At 34.9% G+C, this 24,523-nt stretch overlaps 1 protein-coding gene across 1 annotated transcript; it reads left to right on the top strand.

Moving 5' to 3' along the window:
- The first annotated feature begins 3,807 nt into the window (after positions 1-3,807).
- Positions 3,808-24,421, top strand: mxd4 (MAX dimerization protein 4). Its single transcript, XM_051110342.1, has 6 exons — positions 3,808-4,066; positions 4,501-4,600; positions 6,486-6,515; positions 15,297-15,411; positions 16,678-16,837; positions 19,942-24,421. Exons 1-6 carry the CDS (start codon positions 4,003-4,005, stop codon positions 20,097-20,099), a joined length of 627 nt encoding a protein of 208 aa, XP_050966299.1. The 5' UTR covers positions 3,808-4,002; the 3' UTR covers positions 20,100-24,421.
- Positions 24,422-24,523: the final 102 nt, after the last annotated feature.

Genomic DNA, 24,523 nt, shown 5'->3' with positions numbered 1-24,523 from the left:
GGTGGAAAAAGTGTGATGTGAAAGTAGGCTAAGACTTCACCAAAACTCAGCTAAACTGGAGTTCAATGAATGTGGTGAGATTAAAGGTGTTAGACTGAGCATCTTTCACTGAACATATATTTTAAATTTGCTGTTCGTGAGAAGCATTATGTGAACCATGTGTCACACAAAAGAGTTCACCTGTAAGAAAAGAATTGTTTAATTGCATAAAAGCTTACAAAGTATTGTTAAAGGCCTTGATGTTTATCAGTCCACAGTAGAACTAATGGTCTATATATAGAGAAAGCTCACTGCTGCTGCTGATCTTTTATGAGTGGGTGTCCTGCAAAGATGACTGCAAGAGCATAGTGCAGAACTTCTGTAAAGACGTGTAGAAATCTCTGGAGCGTGCTCTGCTCTACAATACGTGACAAAAAAAGCTTAACAAGAACAGTATTGAGTGATAGGAAACCACTTCCCAAAAAAATACTACAAACATCAAAACCTCATCCCAAATGAAAAAGTATGGTTGAAAGGCCATTATGGTGTGAGGATAAAGAGTGATATATATATATTTTTTCTCTAGGCCCTCTTGTCTAGAATTTGGGTAATGTGACCGGAAAGCAACCCAAAGAAGAAGAGCAAATCAACAACATAATGGCTTCATCAAAAGAAAATCTGCCTTCTGTAGTGGTCAAGCCTCAGCCCAACGGAGATGCTTTGGCATGACCTTAAGGCGAGACACTGCAGGTGAATAGGGTAAAAAAATTAACTAATAGTTATCGCCTTAGTTACCCAATTGATTGATTACACTGATAATTGCAAACATTTTCTGTATTACAAGTTTTCTAAAATGTTAGGTTTAAATATGCAAATGAGGCATTATTTAGTGAAATATGCAGTATGCAAAAAAACTAACTAATAGTTATCGCCTTAGTTACCCAACTGATTGATTACACTGATAATTGCAAACATTTTCTGTATTACAAGTTTTCTAAAATGGTAGGTTTAAATATGCAAATGAGGCATTATTTAGTGAAATTTAGTGAAAGTCAGTTTCAAAATTCTTGTTTTATTTTTTTGACATTAGAGTCAAATGTTTTTACAGAGGGAATTTGGGGTAAATCTCATTTTGTCAAGCCATAGTTTTAAAAAAAATACTTAGAACAGACAGAAAATAATATATTTTTCACAATTTTGGGGGGAGTAAAATGTTGTATATAATCAAGCTAATTATATATGAACACATCCCTCTGTAAAAACCTTCAGGATATAGGCAGGAGTAAAAAATGTAAAGTTTGGTGTGTTTAAGTGTTACTGAAGTGGAGATTTATGGCTCAGTGTAGGAAAAAAAGCTAATTTTGGGAAAACAGCCTTTAAAAATATGTATTGTAATTGAAATCTATTGACACAGCTAGATAAAGTGCTATAAAAGAAACACTTAACAGTGTCTTTTGGATGTTTTCTTTCCAGTGTCTCCCCTTAACTTGACGTGCCATCATAGCCATTTAGGTACTTTTAGAAAATGCAAAAGATCACCGAAAAAAAAGAAAATTCTGTTATGTATTTACTCAAACCAAAACAAAATCTTGCTCAACAGAAATAAATGGTAAATGACACACGCACACTTTTTCAACTATAGGTTATTTATTTTGTCTGTAGATATATATCAGTAACAGTGGTAGATTTGTATTTATCCCATTTACTTGAATAGAGGGTGTTCAGATAACAGATGAGAAATGAAGGGGCAGATTAACCATATGGTGATTTGGGCACCATGCAGGGCCATATAAATGTTTTCAAATACTGTACAGGGAACTCTAATACTTGGTGGAGTACAGTATCTAACTGCCCATACTAACCATCCAACCTTGACCTCTTGAGCTGGACGGAGTTCCAAGGAAAGTGAACATTTTGGTTAATTAAGTGTAATTTAATAATTTGTTTAATTATAATAAATAATAATTATAAATAGTTTGCTTTATGAATAAATCACATAGAGCAGTTTTAAGATTTTTCATTAAAAATTCTGCCAAACACTTCTGTTAATTTATTTTTTTTCCCCTGTCACCTCCTGTTCAGCTTCTACACAAATCAGTCCTCATCTTTCTTTACCTCTGTGTTGTCTCCTTTTCCCTCTCTCTGTCTCTCCTTTGCTGAGTTTAGAATCTCAAGCAGAATGTAGGTCAGCAGTCAGTGCCGAGTTACCAATTAGAAACAGCTGTGTTTTTTTTTTATTTATTTTTTTTTTTTTTTGTCCATAGAGTGAGCGGAGGTCAGCGATTTCTGCTCTCATTCTTCTTGTTGTTTCTTTCTGGCTTATTTCCCCTCATTTAGTTCCCAGTCTTAAAAAAATAATATGTTTACTATCCCTTTTCACTGTTCTATGAAAATTATAACACCTCAGCACAACATTTATAGGCATACTTTTTCTTCTCAAAAGGAATATAATGTTAAAAGCAATATGCCGGTTAAGCCAAAATGAAAAATCCATCATTATATGTTTAACCTCATGTCATTCGAAACCTGTTTCTCTCTCTCTCTCTTTCTCTCTCTCTCTCTCCCTCTCCCTCTCTTTTTTTCCTGAGAATCACAAAAGATGAACTGGTTCAGTGGTAGCTCTTGTATGACTGAAGCCCTGGCTGACCTTAACAGAAAATCAGCAATGAGAGATTCATGAATAAATTATTATTTTGAGTAATGAAATAGCTGATATAATTCACAAATCCATAACCATAATTCATTCATGAACAACACAAGGATGAGTAACTAATGACAGACCTTTAATTTTTTGGGTGAACCGATACTTAAATGAAAAAAACTGGAAAAATAATTAACTTACGTTTCTTCTGCTGACTTATGTTAACAACATTCAGAAATGGAAAGAAAATACATGTTTTTGTGAATTGCAAATTTGAACATTTGGGTTTGAACACTTGTTTAGCAAATTCTGCTGAATTGTTAACAAGAACATCATGTTCTTGGAAGGGGGAAAAAAAAAATAAGAACAACTTGTGATAGCCATCATTATGCAGCATAGGTTTTTTATAATATATCTAGCTGTCATAGAATTGTATTACAGCTGTTAAGTTTCAAGCTATTATTGCAAATAATAAATTTAAAAAACAAATTAAAAATAATTATAAAAAAATAATTATTTTTTTAACATTATAAATATACACTCAAAATATAAATATTTTTCTTACACTAAATCAGAAAAACTCAATTTAAATTATTGCTTTGAACTTCTAGAAAGTATCTACTTTGGGGGAAAAAAAGTAGTGCACAAGAATGACCATTTCACAGTCGACCGCACCCAAGACGTCATTTCTGTCAGCGAGTTTCAGCAAACTTTGATGGTTTCATTTAATGATAAAGATGAACACATTACTTTTAAACGTGAATAAGTGAGTTGCATTAGTATTGAATGTGATTGTAGTTCAGAATCTTGACTCTCAAAAACATTTCCTTTCGCTGAGTTCTTCCAGAGACAACTTTGCCACTGCCAGCATAGTTCAGTAAACGAGGTTATAAGAAAACACGCCCAACATTTCCTTTGTCCAATCAGCAGCGTGTATAGTGTACGTCAGACCAATGAGCGATTTAGGGGTTGAGTCAGACGTACTGTTGCTAGGGCATGGCTTCAGCCTTGTTACTATCACTGACTAACCAATCATATGACATTTCGCAATGTGTCAACATCTTTCCTGTGAACTTCTGTCTTTGAAGTCTTTGATTGGATACAAATGTTTGTAAGTTCCGCCTTTCATACTTTTCTGTTGTCTGATTGGACGAAGAAGCCATCAATCGATTTCCAGATTTTAGTTTACGTGCAGTCTGCATTAATTTTTGTTGAGAGTCTCTACGACTCAGAATTGAACTGTTCACATCGAGCGTCATCACTTTTTTGTTTATTTGTTTGTTTGTTTGTTTTGTTTTGTTTCCTCCCTTTGTTTTACACCATTTGTTAAACAGTGTACAACACGTTTTTTGTGTTATTTTTATTTCTGTGAATACACCGGAATGGAACTTAATTCTCTTCTACTTCTTCTTGAGGCAGCAGAGTACTTGGAAAGAAGAGACAGAGGTATATAATGATGTTTGTGTGGTCAACTAAAAGTATTCCTTGTATTTTAATATTTCGTTGTTGAACTGGTCTGATGTCAGTTATAAACCTGCCGGCTGATCAAGTGTAGTTTAATTCAAACCCAAAAGGTCGATGGCATCTGGTTACTGTAAGTTATTAAGTCAATAAACATTAAATAATCAGACTGAGATGACTTACGTGAATGACATTCGTCCTAGCCTCTGTTAAAATGTTGATTCGTTTTCATTTTCCGTCAAATGTAACCTGGGGGAGGGGTGTTTGCTTTACAGTAAGTTGATAGAAGCATGATTCGTTAAATGTTAAACGCCTTGACGTTAAAACATATCGGTGGTCTAACTTTATGACATTCTCGTTTTGTTCACTGAATCACACACGTCTGTATTTAATGCTGATTTTGTTTACTTTCTCACTAGAAGCAGAACACGGTTACGCATCTGTTTTGCCGTACGATAGCGACTTTTCCAGAAAGAAAACTAAATCCTCTCCCATTTCAAGAAAAAACCACAATAATAGGTAAATGCAATACAATGCAGTTTCTGTATTACTGAATGAATACATTCAAATGATGTTTATTCTACATGTAATCGCCATTTTTGTTGTTGGGCTTGGCTGTGTATAAACATTGCCACGCGTACAGCGTTAACTTTCTGCTGCTGCTTTCTCTTTTCCACTGCTGTCATCTGCTTTCAAATCAATCATTTTCACGTAGAAACACCGCACGTTTCACTAACCTAGAACTTTTTGTTGTTTAAAGATTACTGGCAACGTTAGTACATTTTAAGCATTTACCATACATCCTGTTAAGTAGCTGGGAACTTTTATGGAAATATGCTGATTATCCTAGCGTATAAACCGTGTTAGATTTCAAGCTATATCACTTGTTTCAACACTGAAGTTTGCATGCACAAAATTTGTCATTTAATATTTTTTCTTTATGCATTCTTGCATACAAACAATAGCGGTTGAAGTAATGTTTTGTTTACAAGTTTCCATTCTTTACGTTTTAACTTCTTGTTGAATTTAACCAATATGAGCATGTGACACATGTACATGTCATAGACAGTATGCTTTTAGTAGTGTAGTTTAGGTGTGGTTAAACTCTCACTGTTGGGTGTGGTGTGAATAGACCCAAGTCAGCTGCTAGAGAGCTTTGACCCCTGGATCTGTTTTGCTGCATTAGCCCCCTTTCCTTGCAATGTCAAAGCAAAACAGCAGGAGCCTAGTGTGCAGCCCTTCCCCCACATATGCATAGAAAGCGCTGAAAAAAAGAGCAAATCTATGGAATCAGGGCTTTCCAGGAAATTTGTGATGGTTTTACTTCTGCTTTTTACTAATATGTCCTTAGGAATACTTTTTTTGGAATTGTTTTCCAAACTGCAAAAACCTCTGTGGACTTTCAGTAGTGTTGAAGCTTTTTTCTAACACCATAAATTCTGCACTAGCTATTATCATTGTGCCTGTATTTTTTACCTGTCATGTGCAGCAATTTTATTAGGTGTACTTAGGGATGCATAATAAGGGAAAAGTGATATCATTATTTATATGACAACGCTAGTGGTGCAGAAACTGCACACTGCAGCTTTGACATAAGACTAACAACTGATGCTATGACCCAAATATTTTGTTTTTATCGTGCATGCATTACAATCCCTCTATTTTCTTTCTTTGTTTGTTTATTTGGAGCAAATGTAATTGCCCCATCGTACACCCCTGCATTTATACCCTGGACTAAAATAGCAATGCGTTGTAGCATGCTGAATTTCCTCTGCGTCACTGAGTGCATGCTGTGTTTTACTTACAGTGATATCGGCCTAATGGACACAGTAAGGCAGTGCAAAATTATTGTGTTTTGTGTATAATGTAGAATTCAAAGCAGAACTGCATGTAGTGTGTGAAGGGGCCAGGGAGCACCAAAAGCATTTAATTCATACATTCATTCATTTATTCATGCATTCATTCCAAGTAAAAGAAATTACATTTGACATTGCAAATTTTTTGGGGTTCAAAGATAATTTGTTGAATATTTATGCTTGACAATGGGGGCATTTTTGTTCATTCACAATGAATAACATCTTGGCCAAATGACAAACAAGAGTGCACATGTGGTGTTAACAGACAAATGCAGCTTTTTGATGTTCCTTTTGGACCACATATTTTATTAAAGTGTCCTGTTTTAAATAATACAAGGGAACGTTTATACTCAAAGTACATTAATGGGAATTTTTTTTTTTAAAGTGGGAAAATGTTGATATTAATTTGGAAGATACAGAGTTGCTTTTTTATATCTTTAGTCAAAAGTGTACTCAGAGTCAGTGTACTGTTGTTGTTTTTTTAGCTAAATAGTGTTCTTCTTATTACTAACCAAACTTATTCATGCTTCTGTTTATTTCTTGTTCAGGTCATCACACAATGAGCTGGAAAAACACAGGTAAGAACATGCATAATAATTCATATGAACTGTCATTTAAGAAATGCCTTTAAGAGGACTTTCAGGATTTGTATATGAAAGAGCCATCACTAGATGTTTGGCAGTTAAAATTGTGGATATAATGGTTTTGCATATATCTTAAAAGCCAGTGTTTTGTAGTACTGTCACTGCCGGTAAACCCACTGCATTTAGTATGAATTATTTGCTGTCAATATGCTGACTCAAAGAACATGGGAATATTATGATCATGAAATTATGTGTTATATTATTAATTATATGTGGTATAATCTTGTCATCATTACATGATATTTTGAGGCATAATTTTCAGTGTCATTATCGGACATCCTGGGGTTGAGAACGGGTTGTTTTTTTTAATGTATGTCAGTGGAGTAGAGGCTTTAATGCTTTTGTGAGAAAACAACTGCGCACTTTATAAACTGACAGCCTGTCTGCTAATCTTCAATGTGCTTGCCAATATTTCATTTTAGAGTGATCTGTATTTGGTGTTTATAACAAAATAAACCCAGTTTTCCTGCATTGCCCTTCAAGGGCGCAAAAACATGATTTAAAATTTCACCCAATTTAGTATTCAAATATATATTTATATTTTATATAATATAATTAATTTAGCTTTTTTTAAGTATATTTTTTAATATGGCTAGTAAAAGTTCCGAATAACCTTTAAATAATTTAGTAGCCAGATTAACTTGTGAGTGAAGAAGTTGATTTCAAACACTTAAGAAAGAGGTGGCTATAGTAGTAGCACTGCTAAATAAAAGTTAAAGTAAACTAATTACAGTATGTCGGATGATTTTGTGCTGTTTATGTTTGAGCCAGAGGGCGAGCGTGTTTTCACGTGTGAGATTTGTTTCCCTTGTGCTGGTGTCTTGGAGTTTGCCTGTCACATGCTTGAGTTTGAGGAATTGATTACTGCTGCTGTGTGAGAAATATGTTCAGTCATGTCCTTCATAAGAGTGGAACTTCAAACCATTACCAACACTAGACAGTGTACCAGGAAAAACAGGAAACCCATACAGGCAGGTTTATGACATATTTTTGAAGAGACATATAGAAATACAAAGAAGAAACGCATTCCAATGCCATGCAATTTCCTGCTGCAGTGCTTCTGTGTAGAAGCGTCAAATTTTGAGTTAATGCTGTAAAAAAATTATTAAGCATATTGCACTATTGTGAATATGAGGTGCAGCCTTATTGGTTTGATAAAAAGATTATTACATAAATTAAAAGCACAATGTTATTAAGGACAAAATGTTATTTGTATATATGTACGCACTTACATTTTTATCTGTGTCATGTCATATATTATTTTAGCACAGCTGAAACACTGTATTGACCAATCAAAAGAAAGGAAAGAAACTTTCATCCATTCATTGTCCTGGCAAAATTGAGCTCCCTTTCTCTGGTGTGCTCTGTTTAATTGACTAGAATTTGAAGTTTTAATGATAATAGTGACGTTAACTCTCACTTGCTGTTTGAATGTGGAAATGGAAATACTTTTTGTTATATCTGTGGTATTCTAAGCATCCTGAATGTTTGAATTTGACTTTTCTAGTTCAAAGTGCTATGGAAAGTCAAATTAACATAAGAAACAAATTGGTAATTTAGCAAGTAGTTTAAAACCTCCTTAGAAACAAATTAATAATTAAAACCATTAAAATTGTATTACTTATTAGTAATAAACATAAAGTAGACTTTCTCCTTTCAGTTTGGAAGGTTTTCTGCGCATTACTGACAATGTTGAGGCTCTTTAACAATGAAATGTTTGTCTACCTTATTAGCATTTTAAAGTAAAAACATTCTCTAGAATTCAGATATGCTACACAGGAGTCATGCTCGGAAGTTACCTGAACAAAAGATAACAGTTATTCTGTGAACAAAGCCCAAATAACTACATCTGAATTCAAAATAATGAAAACAATTATTTGTACATTGTATCCAATTAAATGTTCGTGTTACATTAAACAATCCATGAAAGACAAGTAATTAACTTATACACTTGTGTATCAGCTGTTCTGTACACCACAGCTTTAAAATGATTGAAATACAGCATGTAAAATTAAAATAGCTTGTAAAATCATTCATTATAATTCACTACAGACTTGCTTTCTACTCATTGATCTCTATAGATTATTGATGTATAGGTGATAACTTCTATATTATAGATATAAAATGTTTCAAATCGACACACTCCTTTCAGTGTCACAACTCGGCATCTAGAATTCTGAGTTTCCCACTCATAAATGAGACTTGTTAGGTTATTCATGCGCTAAGAGCTCATAATTACAATATTTCTGACTTGTGAGTGAATCACCTTAGTGAATTAAAACATCTTAATAACAGAAGGAAACGGGACGTCTGATGTGCAACCCATTTCAGAGGGTTCCATGCAGAGATGATCTCTGGTCATATCCAATGTGTCTGGAAAGAAAATGATTTGTTTTGTTTTTTCTTCTGGTGCTTTTGGATTTTACATTAGGCTTGCAATATTGTATTTAACCAACCGTTTTTGCCATTCAAGCAAATAGGGACTACATGGTAGAATCACTTTTGGCAGCAGTTACTGATGTCAGTGTCTTTTGGTGAATCAGAAAGAGATCTAGCTTCTCTGATTTTTGCCCATTTATGGCAAAATTTCTCAAGCTTTATCAAGTTGCGTGGGTATTGTTTTGTGAACAGGATTTTTTTATTATTATAATACAGATGTTCAGTTGGATTGAGATCTGTGGGCCACACTGACATTTAACCTTTCTTGTTTTAAGCCAGTCCAGCTTTGTTTTGTTCTGCCTTTGTTGTATGTTCTGGGTTATCAAAAGTATAAAGTATCTTACAAGTTACAGTGCCCTTCCTCAATTGTTGGCACCCATCATGAATTTCAAAGAAATTATGCACATAATAATTCCAATATGTTCCTGTGTGAAAGAGGACCCTACTGAGCACTGACCGCAGTGCTGCTTTGCCAAGTGCATATTTTAATAATCGTTTTCCTTGTTGAATGAGACAAAGAAAAGCATTCGATACCCACAGTAAAATGTGGGGTTTTTTTGACATCTTCAGTGATTATATTGTGATTGGAGCATTGTTTGCTTTCTGTGTACAATTTATTAAAACAAAACAAAACAAAAACCTTGTATCCATCCACTGCCTTAATGACAGGACATAATTGTCTCATTGATTATCAGCCAATGTCTGAAAGCAACCTTTTTTTTTAATTTAACAGACAATAGAGTAGCAATAGGAAGTAACAGGAGAGGAGAAAGGGAATGGCTTTGGAAGAGGACCTCAAAGCAGGACTTTAACCTGAGATGCTCAAAGTGATCTCAGTGTGCTGCCTATGACTCAGACAGCATTACCTTTCATATGTGATTATCTCCAAGTATATGTCAATATCAGCAAAGAAATGGTGGCAAGAACACAAAATATGTCATTTAAAATCTTACTGATTTAAACTGAATAGAGCAGTCTATAAAAGCAAACTAAAACTACCAAAGTTCTTGGCATGTTCTGTGTAGAACCCTGTTTCATATCTGCTTGGATTGTTTCTTGAATCTTTGAAAAGTTTCCAAGCCATAGTTGTGTTTATTTCGTGTTTAAAATCTCACCTGCACATAACTGGGAACCAATCAAGTTAATATGTGACCTGAAGAGGGGTGATTGGTTAATCAGTTGTTTACTGGTGCTGATAAAGTAAACGCATTATTATTTTCTATATATAGTTTTTATTAGTGAAGTTTGCTAAGGCAAGCATCACTGCTTGACAGGTACAGAGGCTACACCATAGATACTAAAAGATAGTATAGTTTCAGTGAGAATGGTTGGATTTGGGCTTTAGGGAGTGTTTTAGGATTAACTTTGCCCTGGGAAACTCTGGTGATGATCTGCTGCAAAGAGGGAGATGGAAGACACCCTCTACACTCTTACTTCATGTCTGCTTTTTTCTTTTTTCTGTCTCCTCCTTTTGTTTAGTTGCTTCACTCTGCTGACTCATCAGGAACTTATGACGAGGTGCAATAACTTGGTAAAACATGGTTTTAAATATTCAGCATTTGAAAGCGAGTCATAAGTTTTGCAACAACTTGTTAGTGGAAGTCTTAGTTAATTTTACTGTGATATGATGCCCTATCGAAAAAGGCATTAACATGGAAGTCTACACATGGATGTGCAAACTGTGTGTTTTGATAATTAGTGAATTGTCGTTTATTAGAGGGCATTAACACACAACTCATTCTTCTATGTCAAAACACGTGGATGTATTGCATCAGAATAAAACACAATGCAGGGATCTCAGACATGGTTTTACAAATTGAACAATTAAAAAAAAAAAAAAAAAAATATATATATATATATATATATATATATATATATGTATACAAATATGTGGCCCTGGACCACAAAACCAGTCATAATAAGGGTCAATTTTTTTAAACAGATTTATCTGGAAAATCTGAAATCTGAGGGTACAAAAAAAAATCAAAATTGTGAAAATCACCTTTAAAGTTGTCCAAATGAAGTTCTTAGCAATGCATATTACTAATCAAAAATTAAGTTTTGATATAGTTACAAAAGGAAATTTATCAAATATCTTCATGGAAAACAATTTTTACTTAATATCCTAATGATTTGTGGCGTAAAAGAAAAATAGATCATTTTAACCCATTTTAAATGTTGTCATATGTCTTTCACACATTCAGTCATTTTTCTTCATTAGTAAAATGCTATAGGTATTGAATTTTATCTTTATCTTCTTGCATTCTTTCTTATCATGTAGACAACAGGTTAAGTAAAATATTTATATGCAGTAGTGCATAAATATAGCAAAATGCTCCTCTTTATAGTTATTTTCTAGTTGACTGATTAGCTTATGGACGCTGAATGGTTATTCTGAGGTAAATGTATCATTACGTGGCATTGTTTACAAGTTTTACATGTTTTCTGCAGCTTCCTTGCAAGTTTGCTGAGCGTTGAGAACCACTGTTTTAAAACATTGACACTAAAAACACTGGAAAATTGGATATATATCTAAATAAACTAGTCTTTTTAAATGAATAGTCAGTTGGTGGACAACCATCCTGGTCCATCCTTAGTCAGTAGGCTACATTTAAAGAGAATAAGCTCTGCTGAATTGGTCAGCAAAAATTTGTGTTATAACTGCTATCCAGTTCACTGAAGATGTGCCTGAACCTGCAACTATACTGTGTGTTTATAGTGGAATTCATGCTGTGCTTGTTCTTCACATGCTACCCAGCATTCCTTTGTCATTTTCATGGATTTGTACAGTAATACAGTAAGTGATTACGCATCTTGTAAATTGTCAGTTTAGCCCACAGGAATTCCGTTTTTCTATTTTTAGCCATGTAAAATTCAAATTTATGTCAAGTGCGTTTATTTGGTATTGGTTTGACTGAATTTACCCTGACATTCAACAATGACCTGAATGACTGCAAATCTTAATGCGCATGTAATCATGCACATGCTGGAAGGCAGTGAGATGAACCAGGCTGATCTATGAACACTGAAATACAGGTCATACTTACATATGCTACAGTTCACAGTTTTTAAGACAGGAGAACAAGAGGGGCTGTTTGTCGTGAATGCTGAAGGAATGTTGTAAAAGGCACAATTGTAAGCTCTAAAAACAGATAGACTGAAAGCAAAGCATTCATGCTCATTTATACTAGTTAATATTTTGCTTATGGACATTTATTTAAATAGGTGTCTACAAGAAAAGGATGGTCTCCCCCAGCTGATTTCTTATCCTGCCTAACATCTTATAGATTTTTTCCTTGCCACAGTCAAATTATGCTTTCTTAGTGGGGGTTTTAAGGCTCCATGTTCTGTAAAGCTGCTTTGGAACATTATGTATTGTGAATGCTGCTATACAAATAAAATTGGCTTGACTTGTGCTGTTTGACCCAGAAATCAGATCACTGCACTTTTGGTGAAATCAGATTTATGAGCTATTTTGACAACACCAACAAAAAATAACGTATTTGCATCAAAGGTCTTGCTAAATTATTGATTAAAATTATAAATGTGCACTATTGCTGTAAAAAACAGACAGTGCAGGAACATAAAAAAAAGAGGCTCAGGACACAATGTCCTGTTATTTTAGCTTATGTTAATCATTCACAGAGTTATGATGATGTGACGCCTGGACTATTTAGAATAGCGTCTGTGTTAGTTGGTACACTGTATTAAAATGTACTCTCCAGGATTTAAATGCTGTTGAGGTTTTTTTTTTTTTTTTTTTTGATCAGTGCAACTGTATGGTTGTGAATGAGACTGGATGCAATCTGTTGGTTGTAGCAGCTCATGTGATAGAAGTTGTTTAAATGAAACGTGACTGACATGAACAACAAAAAGTCTCAACAAAATTTTACTTGGCAAGTTTATCAATTTAGCATATCGATTTCCCAAAGCATTTGTCATCAGTTTCTTCCATTACAGTATTTAAGAAATGTGGCCAATAAAATCCAGGCAAATGACATTGCCTTTGATGTAAATAAATGTTATTTTGTAACATTCAACTTTTTAGTTATCATATACTGTACACACATTTATTGCAGAATTGATTGCTTTTTGTTCCACAAACAGTGCAAAGCTATTTGTTATAAGATCACTTTAATGGCAATAAAGAGGAGGGGCACAGTAAAAACAAATAAGTGTAAATTTGTTAGATGTGCATGTGTCAAGGACATTGTAGAGTCATTTATATGGTATTTCAGGTTAGGTATAATTTGCGGGATACATTTCCCTCCACTTCCGTTTCACAACGCTCACATTTATAAGCAAGTAATGATTTGTTGCAGATGAAGATCTTTTTGTGCATTTGAGAACTGCTGTAAAAAGTTGTGTATAGATGTTTACATGAGAGTCAGTCAATATACAGTCCATGAACATATTTCTGCCTTTTTTTTCTGTCTTTTGAGAGGTGTGTAAAAGGGCTGTCTTTGCCCACACCAGCTGAACACACTACAGTCAATGGCCTCTTTCTCCAAAAAGGGTCACTTCCTCCAGATTAGAGCCCCAGTCTGCCACAGTCGCATCATTCTGATGGGCTCAAAGTCTATTTGTGGAAAGTCGGTTTGTTCGGTAACCATCTTGATAACTTCATCTACAGCTATTTTTATCTACTTTATTTACTTTAAGGTGGAAAGACTGAAAAGTCTTACCAATCTTACATTTCAGTAACATGTAGATAAAAATGAAGGACAGTTAATATCATCTCTGTTCTTCTTTAGCATAAATCAAGAAGAAAAAAAGCTGAAGACTTGTAGAAAAGCTGTTGCCTCTTTTAGATGAAAGACGGGACAGGAAAGGTCCTTTATACTGAATTCTTTTTTTCCGCCTCAGTTCTATTTTCAATGCCCTGTCAACACACAGTTGAGGTCAAAAGTTTACATAAACCTTGCAAAATATGCAAAATGTTAATTATTTTGCGAAAATAAGAGGGATCATACAAAATGCATGTAGTTTATTTAGTACTGACGTGAATAAGATATTTCACATAAAAGACGTTTACATATAGTCCACAAGAGAAAATAATAGTTGAATTTATAAAAATGACCCCTCAAAAAAATTCATTTGTAGCTGAATGATCCACAGCTGTGTTTTTTTTTGTTTTTTTTTTTAAGTTTTAGTTGTTCATGAGTCCCTTGTTTGTCCTGAACATTTGAACTGCCCACTGTTCTTCAGAAAAAAATATTCAGATCCCACAAATTCTTTGGTTTTTCAGCATTTGTGTGTATTTGAACCATCTAACAATGACTGTATGATTTTTGAGATCCATCTTTTCACAAAAACTTTCAGGGTAAATCAGGCTAAATTTAACTTATTTTGTCTTCTGGGAAACATGTAAGTATCTTCTGTAGTTTCTGAAGGGCAGTACTAAATTAAACAAAATATGATATTTAGGCAAAATAAAAAAGTGTACACATCTTCATTCTGTTCAAAAGTTTACACTCTTGGCTCTTAATGCATCATTCTTCCTTCTGGAGCATTAGTGAGCGTTTGAACCTTCTGTAATAGTTGGATATGAGTCCCTCAGTTGTCCTCAGTGTGAAAAGGTGAATCTCAAAATCATACAGTCATTGTTGGAAAGGGTTCAAATACATAAAAATGCTGAAAAACCAAAGAATTTGTGGGGCCTTTCTGAAGAACAGCAGGCAGTTTAACTGTTCAGGACAAACAAGTGACTCATGAACAACTATCACTAAACAAAAAAACACAGCTGTGGATCATTTAGGTAACAACACAGTATTAAGAATCAAGCGTATGTAAACTTTTGAATGGGGTTGTTTTTATAAATTCAACTATTATTTTCTTTTGTGGATTATATGTAAATGTCTTTTACGTGAAATATCTTATTCAGGTCAGTATTAAATAAAACAAATAAAATGAATTTTGTATGATCCCTCTTATTTTGGTAATATAATTAACATTTTGCAGATTCTGCAAGGTGTATGTAAACTTTTGACCTCAACTGTAAATGTACTGTGTGACATATCCTTAGTATCCGTGGATCCGTTTTTTTTTTTTTTGTAGATTTTCAGTTCATTTTATTTTTAAATGAATCACAGGAACAGTCCTCTTACATAAAGCTGCAATCACATCTCATAAATCTAGTTCCTCAGTCATGCCTGCACGGCTTCAAACCTGCAACCTTTTTGTTAGCTGCCCACAGCAGCATCCTGAATCAGTTCTAAAGTTCTAAATTTATCCCAGGGTAATACTTCACTCCAACCTGTTCTTTATTTGTTGCAGACGTGCCAAACTGCGATTGTACCTGGAGCAGTTGAAACAGCTTGTGCCTTTGGGTCCTGATAGCACCCGTCACACCACACTGAGCCTGCTCAAACGCGCCAAAATGCACATCAAGGTACAAACAAATCAGCATCTTTCTGACAGTATCTCTGTTTGCTCAGCAGTAAAGAGGTTAGAGCAGCTTAAAGCAGTTACAGTCAGAGGGGAAGTTAATCAGGAACTGTCTACAGGAAGTTTATGTCACTCTCCATGTTGTAACTCAGATGACCCCCAGTTACTGACCTGATTAAGATGGTAAATTACCTCAACTTAAAATCATTGCAGCCTTATATGAGGCAATTTCTGAATTAAGATTCATATGGATATTTTTGGGTGGTATGAAGAAAACATTTTAGGGTGATACATCTGTCCTGATATCATCAAGGAAGAAAAAATGCCTGATTAAAAGAATGAAATTTGGAAAAGAAACTGCTATACTGCTTATAATTATTTAAAAAAAAAACAACTCATCTGCCAAATGCAGTGCGTCCCAAATAGTCATGTGGTCCAACCAACATGCATAAACATGATGGAAAGAAAGAAAAACAGCAAAATGGAAAATGATGCCATAGAGAGAAGTCCTGCAGACCCTTGTGAATTTGTGTCAAGGTCAATATCTCTCTTAAAAAATGTGATATTTTTACTTTTTTATGACAAGGCCAGCTGAGTTTAGGTTGTAAAATGCTTTGTGGTGTGACTGCTCAAAAACATAATATTTGAGAATGAATAATTCATTATATTTGTAAAATAAATAAATAAAAAATAAAAACGTGAACTATATTAAGATTTTTTTTTTTTTAATAAATACAGATTACAGATAAATACAGATAAATACAGAAGTTGTGTACAGTAACAAGTTTTCATGGTTACTTTTTTACTTGGTTATACCACATATCATCTTGAAAGTCATTAAACTTTTTTTTTTTTTTTCTAAAAAATAAGACTTTTTATTTTCTTTGTCATGCTCATTTTTATATGTCACTGACTTGTTTATCTGTGCCTAATGAAGAAGGGCGTAAGCCTCAGTGGAATGGAAAGTGTTCAACAAACTGTCACTGCAAGTGTGTGAAAGAGACAAGACAAAGAAAACCCAGTACCATTTGTCTGCTGACCCTTTTGTTTCTTTCCTGTTTATTACACAGTATTTAAGCTCAACCTGCCTGGTTTCCTGTCATGGAGCATAGATCTGTCTTTCTGTTAATGTGTTTGTTTCCCTTTTTAGCACACAAAATTGTGGATTTCTTGCAATGTGCATGCTCAGGGCAACGGTAGATGATACATGTCATGCAGTGTGGTGTCTCTGTGCTCTGTGGTTTGATCAATGGAAACATATGCTCTGCAGAAGCTGGAGGAACAGGACAGGAAGGCTCTAAACATGAAGGAGCAACTGCAGAGAGAACATCGCTACCTCAAACGGCGCCTGGAGCAGCTCTCTGTACAGGGCTTAGAGCGCATTCGCACTGACAGCATGGGCTCCACCATCTCCACTGACTCTGAACAAGGTACAGCACAGTTGAAATATTCTGATATATGCTGATATTCACTTACATCTAATAAAATCTTTAAAAACAAAATTAAGCACTATACTTTCAGCAGTTATACACGCTACGCACAAACTGTGTATATACTATGTACTACACAGACTGTATGACCATAGTTGATTGCAGGCTGAGGTTTATCTATAAAGAATTTAAAGGTGATGAATTGCTTTTTATATACAGTGAGGTCCAGATGTATATATATATATATATATATATATATATATACATCTACATACAGTGCCTTGCGAAAGTATTCATACCCCCTAATTTTTTCACATCTTATGTTGCTGCCTTATGTTACATTGCTTTACCTCCACCCCAAAATTTGTTAAAGCAGAAAACAGATTTGTGACACCTTTGCAGATTTATTAACAGCGAAATAAATACATTGCATAAGTATTCAGACCCTAAGTAACCCAGTACTTAGTTGAAGCACCTTTATAGCCTAAAATGTTTTTTGGGTGTGATGTGACAGGCTTTGCACATCTGCATTTGGCTGTTATCTGCCATTCTTCTGCTCACCTCTTCACCTCTCAAGCTCTGTCAGGTTGGATGTGGGCTGAAAAACATTTTCAGGTTTCTCCAGAAATGTTTGATTGGGTTCAAGTTCAAGGCACTGCCTGGGCCACTCAAGAACATGCATGGAGTTGCCCATAAGCCACTCTTGCATTGTCTTAGCTGTGTGCTTAGGGTCACGTTGTCCTGCCAAGTCCGAGGTTCTGAATGCTCTGGATTATTTTTTCATTATGGCTGTCTTTATATTTTGCTTTGTTTAGCTTTCTCTAATGACCCCCCACAGCATGAGGCTGCTATCACCACAGTTTTCCATGGGGATAGTACTGTGCAGATAAGGAGGAGTGGTTTCCTTCATACATGATGCTTGGAACTGAGGTTTATCAGACCAAATAATCTTATTTCTCACAGTCTAAAAATCTTTTACCTATTTTTTGGCAAATTCAAAATGGGTTTTCATGCATCTTCACTGAGGAGAGTACTGAGTGTGATCACACCACCATAAAGCTCAGATTGGTGGAGTGGCAGTGATGTTTGTACTTCTGTAAGTTTCTCCCATTTAAAAATATAATCATGGGGCATAACTAGAGTGATCATCAGCTTCTTGGTCACCAGTCTAACCAAGTCCTTTTTCTATCAATTAATTTCTTCCATTAAGGATAATAGTGTCTACATGCTTCTGTCAACCTTTAGTGCAGAAGAATTTTTTTCTGAACTCTTTCCAAGATCTGTGTCTTGACACAGTCCTGTCTCTGAGCTCTACAGGCGGTTCTTTTGACTTCAGGGCTTGGTTTTTTCTCTGATATGCATTTCCAGCTGATAGACCTTTTTTTGAGAGGTGTGTGCCTTTCCAAATCATAACCAATCAGTTGAATTTGCCACAGGTTAACTTCACTCGATGTGGAGTAACATCTACAAACAATATTGGAATGCTCCTGAGCTAAATTTCAGGTGTGCCAGAAATTAATACTTGAATACTTATGTAATGTAATTATTTCAGTTTTTAATTTTTTTATAATGCATTATTATTTTTATTATTTAATTTACAAAATTCACAAATCTGGTTTTGTTTTGACATTATGGTGTATGGAGTGTAGACTGATGTGAAATAAACTAATTTAAAGTAGTTTAACAAAAGACAACAAAACAAAATCTGGAAATGAAAAGGGTATGAATACTTTTGCAAGGCATTGTATACATATATAGATTAGTAGTTAGATTAATAGTTAAACTTGGCAATTAAGCAAATGAGAAGAAAATCAAATTCATACTGCATTCATCTGCAGTATAAACAGCCTGTATATTTATATGCTGTTGATTACCACTGATAATTTCAGCTCCTCACCTCTCAATATGTACATGCAAACAGGAAGCGGGCCTTCAGTATTTACATGCACAGTGAATTAGTAGGTAAGTGGGCAGTGTTGCAAAAGGAAAAAAAAAAAGCACACTATTTCACAAGCATAACTATAACACTTGTGTTGCCCACTCATTTATACAAGTCAAAATCATTATCTGTGGTAATCAATGGCATATCAGAGTTGCCATCCAAAGAAATATTGTTTAAAGAAGTCCACTTCCAGAACAAGAATGTTCAAATAATGTACTCACCCCCTTGTCATCCAATATGTTCATGTCTTTCTTTCTTCAGTTGCAAAGAAATTATGTTTTTTGAGGAAAACATTTCAGGGTTTTTCTCCATATAATGGCCCCGAGTGTGATCTTTCAAAATGCAGTTTAAATGCGGCTTCAAATGATACCAAATGCGGTTGTAAACGATCCCAGCCGAGGAAGAAGGGTCTTATCTAGCTAAACGATTGGTTGTTTTAATCAAAAAAATACAGTTTATATACTTTTAAATGGCAAACGTTCATCTTGTCTAGCTCTGCCTAAACTCTGTGTATTCTGGTTCAAGACAAGTTAGGTTATGTCGAAAAACTCATCAATCATATTTTCTCCCTCAACTTCAAAAATCATTTAAAAATCATCCTACATCACTGTAGAAGTACCGACCCAGTTTTTGTGAACATGCAAAGAAAATCAAACACACTTAACAAAAAAGGTAAAACAGCAATATAGGATGATTTTGAAGTTGAGGGAGAACATGAGATAGGAGTTTTTCGACATACCCTAAACTGTCATGAACCAGAAAAAAAGAGTTCAGGCAGAGCAAGACAAGATGAACGTTTGACATTAAAAAGTATATAAATTGTATTATTTTTAGGAAAATAACCGATCGTTTCGCTAGATAGGACCCTTCTTTCTCGGCTAGAATCATTTACAACCGCATTTGGAATCGTTTGAGGCTGCATTTTAACTGCATTTTGAAAGTTCAAACTCGGGGCACCAGTGAGAAAAATGCTGAAATGTTTTCCTCAAAAAACATTTCTTTACGACTGAAGAAAGAAAGACAAGGGGGTGAGTACATTATCTGTAAATTTTTGTTCTGGAAGTGGACATCTCCTTTAACATAACCCAGATTATTCCTTTATTCTTGAGATCACTGGTTGAGGTGTAACTGTTAATTAGTTTTTATTTCTGTGTGTATACAGAAGTGGACGTTGACATAGAGGGCATGGAGTTCACACCAGGTGAGGGTGATAGCGTGGACAGTGTTAGCGATGGTGAGGACCACTACAGCCTGCAGAGCAGTTCCAGCGATGGAGGCCACCATTCACATTCCCACAGATTACAGGCTCACATCTGCTAGGCCGTGTCAGACCTCAACAGTGTGTCACCTTCAACATACCCATCAGCCACTCCCCAGCTGGCAGGAAGCACCTGGCTGATTTCCACTCCTCAGAACACTCTCTCCCCTCTCAACCTTTGCAACGCTTTATATCAAACCCTCCCTAACCCCATAAATACACACAGACAAGCAATATGTGGTTTTAGTAAGAACATGTGGTGTGGTAATGCAGTTTTAACTTGTCTGTTCTGCTGTGCATGTATGAGAAACTGTGGCTCTGTTCCAAAATCTAGTAACTGCCTTGCTGCCTATCACCTACATAAATGCAGTATCCTAACTGAAAAGGAAAAAAAACTCTACATAGGCTTGCTTATGTGTATCTCACAAAGCAGCATGATTTTACTGTGTACTTATTGGCTGTGTTTACACTTGCACAAAATCTGATTTTTTTTTTTTAACTCGCATCTGATATAGATCAGATATTGTCGCACATGTATAAAAACAAAAAGCTGCACAAGTTCTTTTTTTTTCAAATTCGTTTTGCGCCACTTCCAAATATAGTTTTAAATCCGATACATATTTGATATCGGGAAATCTAACCTATTATCTAAACATGTATATGATTCATAATGGAATTCCGCACCACCACAGGTGAGAGTGACATATTTACCCACATTATAACTATTCTTAATGTCATATTATGAAGCACACATGCCTGTACGCACTCGCACAAAACTGGCACAGCTTGCTTGATTAAGGTGGAAACTTTAGGTTAGGAAATAGTTTATGCACACACAGAAACATTCAGGAGAACAGAAATCCGCCCAATTAATTTTCTGAATAAATTAGATTCTCTACTGAATGCTAGACTTTATTTTTCCATAACAAAGTGATAACGTTGCTGATTTTGAAGTACTTTATTTAATTTAAATGAGTCTCACCACGCTATTAATAAACGGAAATTACAGTTATTTTTAATCTGTTCAGTTCAGATTTGTGCATTAATGTAAACACAGCCTTTGGTAAGTAAGTCTATAATACCCGAAATCCTAATTAGGTAGGCAGGTCACTAGGTTTGTGAACAGGGCTTGCTTGTGTGTCAGTTCATTTTCCATCATGGGTTTGAACAGAATTCTTTTGTGGTTCTTGAAAGTGCAAGTCGTAGCATTAGGCACACTAATAAGACTCCCTAACAGACTAATGGACAGGGAGCAAACGGACAGAACTTCAGGGCACTTCTAGGAATCAGTGGATTCTGTTTTCAGTATTCACCCTATGCAGTTAAATTGACCATGAAGATTCATTAATTGGCTACTTTTTTGTAAAAGAAAAAGAATATTAATATCTAGTGGTTGATTCATATTTAAAGCATTCAGCTGAGCAAAGAAATGGTGCTATGCAAATGCATCAGTGCAGTAAACTTTCAGTAGTAAATGATGTAGCAATAAACTTGGAAAGCTATGGCTTTCTGATGCAGTGAACTGATTCTGGACCAAGCCTGAGAGACTTGAGAAGATGAGTAGCTCTGTTCATCTTTTCACCTGTTTTGTGTAGATTATGTGTGTGTATGGCCAGCACTCAAACTGACAAGTCAAAACTGTATGACCATACCATGTGAAGGTGTAGGGGTGGGAAAAGCTCTTTGTTGAGGAGTTGGTACTGTCAGAAAATTATATTGATGCTTTTAGTCCATTGTCTTTCCCTCTAACTTACTTGCAATAATTTTTGAAGCCTTTTTCCTTCAGCAGTATATATGCAGTGCAGTGTGCAATATTCAGTATATAAAAGAAAGTTCTTTGTGCTGGGAATTCCAACGCCTCACAGACAGTTCCAGTCTTCAAAGCAGGTTAGACCAAAATAAATGAGAGAAAGTAACAGAGGGAAAAAAAAATGTATATTTGAAAAAAGAAGCCAAAAAAAAAAAATATTGGTCACTGAAAGTGATATTATATTTTCTGTAGTAGCTTTTGTATTATATTTTCCTAAATAGTCTTTGATTAAAAGACAAATATAAAAGTATATGACAGAATATAAGGCCAGGCTAAATTTGTTTGGGAGAACTCTGGCATTTGTCCCTAACTGTCATGCTGTGCCTTGACTTGTCGTATCCCTGTTCTTTTCCTCATCTCTTTCATACATCCCTCCAACCCTACTCAAAACCAGCCTGCCAGCCACCCCACAGCTTCCTTGTCCTTTTGATGAGAAATTTGGGTTAGTCACCTCTGACCTCCATTTTTTTTTAAATTCCTCAAAAACGTGTTTTTCATTCTGCCATCCAACATCATTCACATATGTGACACTGGTCATCTTCTCTTGTGGCAGCTCGTCTCACACCATTGAAAAGCGTTATCTAATCGACTCTGCCCTTGAGGCTCTTTTCACAGTTTTTTTTTTTGCTTCATAATAGCTGTCTTGTTTTGGTCTTTATGCCTGTGATGTGTTTTTTTTTTTTTTTATTTTATTTCAAACAATGAAGTGGAAGACCTTGGGAGAAGAGCATTGGAATCAATCATTAATGGCAGCTCGAGTCCTCCCCACACTCTCCCAACGGTAGTTCCTGTTTAGTGTTAAAGTGTGCTTAAGGCGATCATAGTATTTGATCCTCTGCCCATAAGAGCAAAGATACAGCAATATGATTATTTTGTTTGTAAAGGAGTGGGGTGTATTAGAAAGCAGCACTGTTTCAACATTATGGTGCACATTGTGACCAACTCATTGAGTTTTTTTTTTAATCTCTCCATTCTCTGCAAACACTGAAAGGAGGATGGAAGCCCATTTTCTGCCATGGAGTAATAAATTATAAAAATAATCATTTAAAAATCGAAAAAATAAATAAAAAAGGTAATTGTGACCTTTTGTCTCACAATTTATACTATAAACTCCGAATTCTGATGTTTTCCACAATTGTAAACTGAATTTTGAATTTACATCTTATATCTCACAATTGTGACATTTCTTCATGAAATTGTGCGTTTTTATATATGACTTTATAATTTACATAAAAATGTATATAATAATTGTGAGATATAAACTCAGAATTGCAATTACGTCTAATATTTTTTTATTTCATAGCAGAAATTGGCTTCCAAGGGAGGGGGATTTTGTTTTTTTATTTTGTTTTGTTAAGTTTCGTTTTATATCTTTTTTTGAAGCTTTTTTTAAAGCTACATTTTTATGAAGAGTTTACATTTATGTCATGGATATGCCTGACTGTTGTAGCAAAACTATTCTTTTTCAGTGTGTTTTGGTATGTTGATCAAGTGACTTTTTAAAATCGGAAAACCTCTTGCACAGAACCTCCCATTAATGCAATTAGGCATGAGATTTCATAAAATCTCTAAGAGATTGTAGCTTTCATTGGCATTATCTAAGAAGTCACATGCCAAATATGTGAAATAAAGCTAAAGCCAGTTTCCAATGCGATGAAAGAATATCTTTGTGACAGAGACAGGGCTATTCAGTGGCTGCATTTTTTTTGTTTTTTTTTTTTTGGAAAGCTTTAAAACACTAAAATGTGGGTATGTCAGCAGACAGGCACGGATATAATTATGTGGAAAGTGCCAGGTGTCCGAGGATTTTAAATGTGTGTTCCATCCCTCAGATGAGGAAAGAAAAAAAAGAGACCAGGAAGACACAAATGATGATACTTTGTGTTTTTCTGTTTTATGCAGAACATGTATGATTGAGAATACTCAAAGTCGGTGCAGCAGGATAGCAAGATGGGATAAAGACAGGCAGTGAAGGCTACAAAAAACAGCCCAGAGTGACCAAGAAAAATATATAGCTATAAAAAAATTCCTTTTACCTTTGTTATTTACATAAAAGCACTAGAAGAGAAAAAGAAAAACGATTCCTGCCATATAGATTTTCTTAGATATAGACTTTTATTTTTCTAACCCCTTCCAATTTTGGGAGGCATCAGGTGTAAGATCAGATTTCTATCTTTATATGACTATAGATTTGTGACCCATATTTTGTGCTCACTTTTCTTCTCCCCGGCTTTTATTTGTTTTGTGTTCATGGAGCAGATGGTTGACAGGTCAGAGTGTGTGGCGTAGCTCACCGAACGCTTGCGTTTTAGCATGAGGAAAAACTTTGCAGAAAAGAGGAGATTGCGAAAGGGAGGGTTCTGTGCCAGAGACCTGTGAACAGATTTCCTTTTAGAAAACAAGTAATATGCATTCAGATGTTGTATAATATTGTAAAGGTGTTATTTTTTTCTTGTGTGTGTGTCTGTGTGTACGTACACATATTTACCTGGTGCTGGCTATATTTGAGCCCACACTCTAAGGTATTATGTATTCTTGTATTGTAATATAAGTAATTAAAATGTTTTATACATACTGGCTTTACAGTGTCATTATTTGTAACACTCTTTGTAGTATATATATATATATATATATATATATATATAGCTTTGTAGTGTAGTTCATTTTTGCAAAAAA

Source organism: Labeo rohita, chromosome 1, assembly GCF_022985175.1.
Source record: "Labeo rohita strain BAU-BD-2019 chromosome 1, IGBB_LRoh.1.0, whole genome shotgun sequence".
Lineage (NCBI taxonomy): Eukaryota > Metazoa > Chordata > Actinopteri > Cypriniformes > Cyprinidae > Labeo > Labeo rohita.
This window is presented reverse-complemented; position numbering and strand designations above follow the sequence as displayed.